Here is an 8362-nt window from a genome sequence, read left to right as displayed (position 1 = left end):
CGTTTTATTTATTCACTTTCTGCGCAAAGTTACAGACGCGCATACATACTCAAACCGACCCCCTTTGCCACCGAATTGGCGAGAGCAAGTGGCACGGCTAGCCAAGGTAGCTATGAGAATTAAGCATATTAATGTACGCATGCTATGTAGATGACGCCGTGAAGATGATTTCTGTGATAAGCTCAGTATTTGAAGCTTTCACATTTATATAGGTAGGAGGCACCTAAAAACTAGAAACCCACCGAATGCACTCTAATTTTCAAATACATGTTAAAAAAACGTTGAGTGTAAACGTATAAAAAGTATTGGTTTTATACGTTCCAAAAAAAAGTTCATTTTTAAAAATTAAGGCTATTTTTAGTTGTTGTACAATAAGTCTTATATGTACCCGTTATATTTTTTATTAAAAGTTCAACTTTTAACGTTGGTGGGAAGACGGCATGTCCAGGCCTATTATATCGTGCCTGATTGCAGCAGGCTATATTTAGTACATATTTACCTTTTAACGTGTAGAAAAGATTGCTTGTAGCGTTAAACGTGGAACGTCTATTCTGCCGGCAATATCGTATCGAGACCTGGACTACTTGTGTAAAAGCACAAGAAGGCCCCAGGACTCAGTAATATAATATATAGGTGTTTTGAATGTACTGTATATATTTATGTAAATAAATAGCTCTTTTCTTCTCGAGTCTCGACTCTCGACTCGAGAGAATCGAGATCCACTGAAGAATTTTGGGTCTGTTTTTATTCTTTTTCTTTTGCTTATTGGTCATATATTTTGAAATATTTGTTTTGAAAACTCGCGAAAGTTTATCGCCATTTTATAAGGCCTTTTTCTTCAATATGCTTGCAAGTTTTTAAAAACCACTAAAAGCTAACTGATTTGGGTTTTATGTTTTAACAAAAATTTAAATTAAAAAATACAGTCACGGGCTCTCGGGCCGTCACGGGCTCTCGGGCAGTCACGGTTCTCTGTTAATGTCTGGGGTCGTACAGCAAGTCAGCACAAGTTCTCTCTGACGTGTCCAAATTGCCTTTTGACCGCGTTGGGCGCAAGCCTTTAGGTCTCTTGAGGCGCATCATCACCTAGAGGGCCGTGAGTACGTTTCAGTTGCGTATTTTTCATAGCCTATATACAGGCTATATGTTACCAAAATTAAATATAAAACAAACTTTCTATTTTCAAATTTAGAAGATTATGCTTTTGGAGCCTTATTTTTTATATTTGTAGATTTGAAAAAATCATTATTCCAATACATACATAGCCTTCTAAAAAAATAAAAATTAAAATATATATATATATATATATATAAATATGACATTATTTCTATGTATAAAAAAAAAATACAAATTTCATATTTATCCGGTATTTTTAAATATTTATGTACATAAAATATGTATAAAAAAATACTGTAAATATGTACATAATTTTTTTTTTAAATAAGTTTACATATATATATTTTATTTCTATAAATTTTATGTATTGGCAAGAGGTGAGAGGTTTTGTTGAGAGGGTTTAATACAATGTCGCAAATCATAAAAAAATGTTTTACAAGTAGGCATGAAGAGAAATGTCGCAATCTCAAACTTGAATTCGTATGATCAAACTGGGTAGAGAATATAATTTACGATATAAGATGAAAAACTTTGTATTTAGCTAAATTCCGTATCTAATTGATAGTAAAATCACTTTTATAGTAAATTATATTGACGGAAGAATCCGGTTCATCTTTGATAGGCTCTTTATTTACGCGATGGGTCAGTGAACAGTGATAGATTACCCCACTGCAGCACAGGGGACGATGGGCTAAAAATATCATAATTGCGCAATAGACGGTAAACTTCTATACACCTATACATCTATACATCTATACACCTAAAAACAGTAGTATAACAAGCACAGCCGGAATAGTACGTGTATGCTGAGTATATACCTCAAGTGTAGCAGTTACATACCCTATGATAGCTAACGTTTGCGGAGTCTTGTATGTATTAGCTCCCAGAGATAGCCGTTCTTGTAGTGAAAAACAAGGGACGCCTAATTTGGGTGTACGAGATTAGCAAGATTTACCTATCATATCTGTACTGTACCGCACACACGCCTATGAATACACACACACCTATGAATACAGATGCCTGCACAACACAAGAGGCGCTTGTGTAGTAGGTGAGATTCAATTACCGGTGGGTGCTCTGGAAGCACCTATATAAAGCATCTTATTTGACATATACAACAAACAAACATAGTGCTGATACGACTACTTCGTCATCATGTCGACCAATAATAGCAATGAAAAGGAGCGTCGGATACACAAGCTTATTAAGCTAGACGAGAAAACACCGATAGCGGAACGTGTGATCGACCTTAAAGATTGTACCGTGACATTTGAACTGTTAACAACGGCCGACTGGCAAAACTTGCGCATGGTAAGTACGCTATGTACGCAGTCAGCAGTACCCTTCTGTTCTGGTTTTTTTGTGTGAACTTGTGTTAGTCTGGGTTTGTGACTATCATGCTTGTAAATACGGTTGTGGTGAACCTTGTGCTGTAGTTTAACAAGCCGTATCTATTGTGTGTTGTATGTCGTACGACATATCTTGACCCAAACGCAGTCTCTTGTCTACTTTGCTTTTTATCATATAGATGTGCGTTTCTCGTGCACCATATACAGTTCTATCATGGCCAATGCATGTGTCTGTGTATGTGCACGTGTCTGTGTCTATCTATATATATATATATATATATATATTAGTATATTAGTATATTAGTATACATTATGTATATACTGTACTTGAAATCTGCGTGTGCATGTTTATTAGTATATTAAAAGAAACATACATATATACATAGCCATACTGCATATATACTGCATACAAGTATATGTAAAGGCATATAGGTCCATTCGCATGTTTTTCTGTCTGCGTGTATATTATTCATATGCGTATATATGTGTGTATGCCTGTGTGTATGCCTGTGTGTGTGTGCTTGTGTTTGTACATATATATATATATATATGTGTGTGTGTGTGTGTGTGTGTATGCCTGTGTGTGTGTGCTTGTGTTTGTACATATATATATGTGTGTGTGTGTGTGTGTGTTTATGATCTATATCTATATTTATACCTATATATATTTATACCTCTATGATCTATATTTCTATACATATATATATGTGTGTGTGTGTATGTGTGTGTGTATGTATGTATGTATGTATGTATGTATGTATATAAATAAGTATATCTATATATGTGTATGTGTGTGTATATATACAAGTATCGTTACTTATTTTGAGATCGATAGAGAATCATTTGTGCGTAGATATCTGTATATGTGTATATATATCTACGAGTAATCTACGAGGATGACTTCGCGTGATATATAACTAGTTACTTCAGTATGAACATGGTTTTACAAGTGGCCTCCCACCATTGTATCATGTATAATTGCATATGTGTGAAAAAATTAAATGGAGAACCTTGCTTCACCTGTGAGAAGTAGGCAGACAGTCACGAAATGTTCTACATCACTGTATTCAATTGTATATGTATATGTTAGGTTCAGAATGTATACATATGTGACGTTTTGCAAGTAGGTCTATTGGTGAAAACAGCCTTTCATTTTGCTTAACTTTACCTTGGTTTAACACTGTAACTTTGGACATCTTCATGTTGGCTTTCAAAATTTTAGGAATATGATATTTAGAGCTACTTGTGCCTTTCTTTATAAATGAGTCTATAGCATCTTATGTCAATGTTTCCAAAGTGCCATAACATCATTCACACAAACAATTACTGTGCTAAAGATATTTGTACATTACTTCATCATGCAAAAAGAACAAACATAAATAACAAGAGTAGGCGCGGGATATGAATATATAGTATCGTTATAAGGCCCTATGTAGTGTCCAGACTGAATTCAAATAATTTGTAATATGAATATGCAAATAGATACGTGCATGAATCCAAAGCAACAAATGCGAATATGATGTAAAAATACAAATATACATATGCAGTTATATACACTACATATACATATCCATATCCATATACATATATACTGTACATGCTACACACATATATATATACCCATATATCTATATATATGTGTGTGTCCGTGTCTGTGGTTGGGGTTGTGATAGTGATTATGATTCTTATTGTGTGTGCATATTTGTCTGTTTATTTGGCAGTTTGTATTACTACACTATATATATATATATATATGCATATACTTGTACTTATGCATATCCATGTATATAAATAAATAAATACACAAATGTATCTGTATATGTATCTGTATATAGACATATATGTACATGTACATTAATGTATATATATATATGTGTGTGTGTGTGTGTGTATATATATTTTTATGTATATATGTATGTATATATATACATATATATATATTCGTACACATACATACACGCATATATGCACGCACACATACGCGCACACACGCATACATACATAATCGCATCTCCACATCTCTATCTATATATGTCATTCACATGTACACTTTATTTTTACTTGTATATATATAAATGTATATTTTTATTTATGTGTATGTATGTTTTTATTATATATATATATATGTACGTATTTTGGTATGTTTTTATGTATTCAAATATATATAAGTATATATATATGTTTGTGTGTGTGTGTGTGTTTGAATTTGTGTATTTTTTTTATCCTGTTTATGGTCATGTTTATATATATATATATAATACATATGTGCCTTTGTACGTATGTACTTTATGTATAGATATACATAAGTAATACATGTCGATGCATAGATTGTCAATTTTGATTCTAGGTTGCATATACATCGTGCATATCTTATACGCCCATTCACTTTTTCCAGACGTTCAGTATACTATGCTCAGGGTTCGTTTTTTGTTTTTTGTTTTGTTTTTTTTACTAAGTTGAAAGTTTTAAAATCCCAGCGTTTACGCGTCTGTTATGTAATGTAATCTTGGTTTTCATCTATATTTACTGGATTTGCATGCCTGAAATTGTGTATATAATCTAAAAAACGGAATGTCCATTTGTAAATACTACTATACATAGGTACGTATTTGTGTGTGTAAATATGCACATGTATCTTTGAATGCAATATGGGTCTAGTAACGCACATACTTAAAATATGAGCATCTGGGATATTCTGGTATGGGGTTCCTTTCGGGAAAGATTTTTTTCTTGTTCTTTTATCGCGTCGACCTCAAGAGTTCCTGACAAATAAAGGTTAAATGCACACTGGTATTATATTTGCTAGGAATTTTGTTCATCAAATCTGTAATAATAACAAAATACTGCGTGTTCTTCCTGCTCATCTATTTTGTGGGTAAGTCATGTCATGGAACAGTCAGCATACGATTGCACTGTCATTGATTGCTAATATCGATTGTAAAATTATTCTGGATTCCCTACTTGCAGGCGACACGGATGTTGAATGGTATGTTTCAGCAAAGGCATGGCATGAGGGATCTTAGGCAAGCGGTGGATGAAACAGTCAACAGTTTGAATGTCCAATTTAAGGTTTGTGAATAGACAAATTTTTATTTATTTTTTCGCGATGTCAACGCTTAAAGTTATAACCCAATTCAGTTTATTTTGTTGTTCAGGTGTCATATTTATTGTTGTGATTTTCTCGAGTATAATGCTGTCCGATCGAGCACCCTGAATAGAAATTTACCAATTTCTTCAAGCTCGAAAATAGCTTTTCATTTTAATCACTTGTAGTGCTTTCCCTATCCCAATTTTTATCAGCTATATATATATGTTATTCACACCGATACTTACCTTCTTTTCGAGCTCGTTTACTTTTAAGGGCCACCATATTCATCTCCTCGCACCCAATTATGTTACAGGATTCAAGCATCCAGTTGGAAACCGAGTTTGCCACATCGCTCTTCAAAAGACCGAAGCTAGTAATAAACGTCGTGGTGACTGAAGGGGGTGGTGCGAACGGGTCGGATAGTGCCACGCAGTCCGCATCTGCAGTGAATAACCGATCCTTCAATGGGGGTAACACATCCCTACCGCCAACATCCCCCCGTTCGTCTAGTCTCCGCTCAAGGAGCTCATCGTCGCAACAACGGGAGACGAATAGTATGCGCACTAATTCGAGCGTTGTAAATACAAGCGCGAAGTTCGGGGGCCAAGAGTCGTCGGCGCTAGCTCGCAGTTCGAGCGGAGGATACCAGAGCGGCTCCAAATCCGTGTCGCGGCATAACTCTGGTTTGGCGTCTGTCAGTTCCAATGATGTGGACCGTGCGAACCAAACACCCGGACAGAAGGACGAGGAGATACGCGCGCTCAAGGAGAAACAGGAGAGAGTCGAGCTGGAGTTGCAACGTGTGCAAGAACAGTTCGCCACTTTCTCGAGCATGCAGGCGCCTTCCTCTAGTATGCAGACCCCTTCCTCTAGTATGCAGGCCCCTATGTACAGTAACGTTGGGCCAGGCCAACCCATATCGCCCCCACCCGCAGGCGCGCAATCACCTGCGCTACGGCACTCGCAGAGTGTCATGACCAAGCGTGGAGATAACAAGGGGGCGATTGGCCGCACGCACTCGTCTGTGCAAAACGCGGTAACGATAAAGTTCAACGACGATACTGTACCAGACAGCGACTCACTGGATGATGATGCCAACAGCTCCGGCATGGATGATGCGGTCAACGGTAGTTCTGCGAAAGCCTCAGGCGCTGCTGCGTTCCAGCAGTCGGCGTACTATGTGAACGACCGTGTGACCAGTGGTAAAGAAGACCGGGGGGGGTCCGACCTGGCGGCGCACAATGGAGTCAATCGATCCATGACTCAGCCTTTGGAGGCCCATCAGCCCGCCCCTAGACCCAGGCCAAGGCCCAGACCCACAGATGGATTTGCGGTGCCCGAGGAAACGGGGCAGAGCCCCATGCAATACAATCCACATCACAAATTAGGAGGCGTCTCCCCCCAGATGGAGCGCAGTTGGTACAATAAGAATAGTAACAGCAAACAGCCGGGTGTGTCTCGCACGGACTCGAACCTGTCGGCAAACAGCGAACACTTTGACCAGGGGTTGGCTAAGCAAGCGGCACATCGCAACAACACCATGCAACTGCCATCACGCACCTCCCCCTCACGCCATCGCTCACAATCACAGCAGAGATCCTCGCCCACTATGTCGCATCGTGACATGCACACGCAGTCTGTGTTTGTTCCTGGCAGGACAGTCAGTCAGGGGCATGCGCAGCAACCCAAGGAGCGACGTGTGGTGATGGATGGGGCTACTGTAGGGGAGTGCTCCTTCTTCCATGAACTGCTGGACATGACCAAGCAGGAGAGGCATGATAAGCTGTGTGAGTTGTTCGCGGGCAGAAAGAATGGGGATTGGCTGCTGAGGTACAACACGGAACAGAATTCGTACATTATCACACTTAAGTACATAGGAACGCTTCTGCACATCAAGATCCCTCAGGATGAAACGGGCACGTATGAATTGGGTGAGGTAGCCTTCTCGCGATTGGTGGACCTACTAAGCTATTATAGCAACCACAGACTGAGTGAGGATATACCCATACGACTGAATGAGTGTGTACGTGTGCAGCTGCCCACTTTGGAAGGGGATGCAGGCTATGTGGTCATTGGCCCTAAGAGTAACTATGGCGGTTGAGGATTGCGTAGCTTTGTGGTCGCTACTTGGGCTCGTACGCCAGAGCAAAGTGCGCGTTGATGTAACCCACATGAGCATATATCGGTGTTGAGATGTACACGTGTAAAGTAGCGTACACAAGTACAAAAATTGAATATAATGTGTAGCTATTCATACAGAATCCGAGCATATGAAGGATGGAGAGCGCGAACTAGCCTTTGTTTAATCGGTAACCTCTGAAGTTCTGAAAGCTGTGCTTATCAAGGGTAAGAAACGATCAACTTCAAAAGAATAGCGCACATATGGTGAGCAGCAATAGGAATACACAATCTCGCTCAAACGAAATCTGAACAACGCAGAAAGAATAGACTTCGTATTCCATCTGTGTTGGGGGAGGGATCATTAGGAGAAGAAAAACTGTTCGAAGAATTTTATGTTGCGCAGCAACGTCATGGGCGACCATCAAGGGGCAGGTAATCAACAAGGACTATCTCACGCTGGTACGTGCCGTAATTGTGCTGTATCAACTGAAGATTTGTTTAGGAGGGTAAGGTCATGTAATGTACGAATAATAAAGGAAGCTTAGAGGATCAATAGCACTTTATATGTATTACCTCTATATGCGGTGACTTGTTGGCATACATTCAAATGTGTCAAGACGCTCATTCAACCTTAGTTCTCGTACGTGTGCCGGTGCCAACACTTTCCATACAATGCTTATGCTCCTGC

At 38.8% G+C, this 8362-nt stretch overlaps 1 protein-coding gene across 1 annotated transcript; it reads left to right on the top strand.

Annotated features, from left to right (window-relative positions):
- Positions 1-5866: 5866 nt before the first annotated feature.
- Positions 5867-7654, top strand: SARC_10648 (hypothetical protein; the record flags this gene model as incomplete). Its single annotated transcript, XM_014295302.1, has 1 exon — positions 5867-7654. A coding segment is annotated over one exon (1788 nt), but the record flags the coding sequence as incomplete, so codon positions are not given.
- Positions 7655-8362: the final 708 nt, after the last annotated feature.

Source organism: Sphaeroforma arctica (genome assembly GCF_001186125.1).
Source record: "Sphaeroforma arctica JP610 unplaced genomic scaffold supercont1.1335, whole genome shotgun sequence".
NCBI lineage: Eukaryota > Ichthyosporea > Ichthyophonida > Sphaeroforma > Sphaeroforma arctica.
This window is presented reverse-complemented; position numbering and strand designations above follow the sequence as displayed.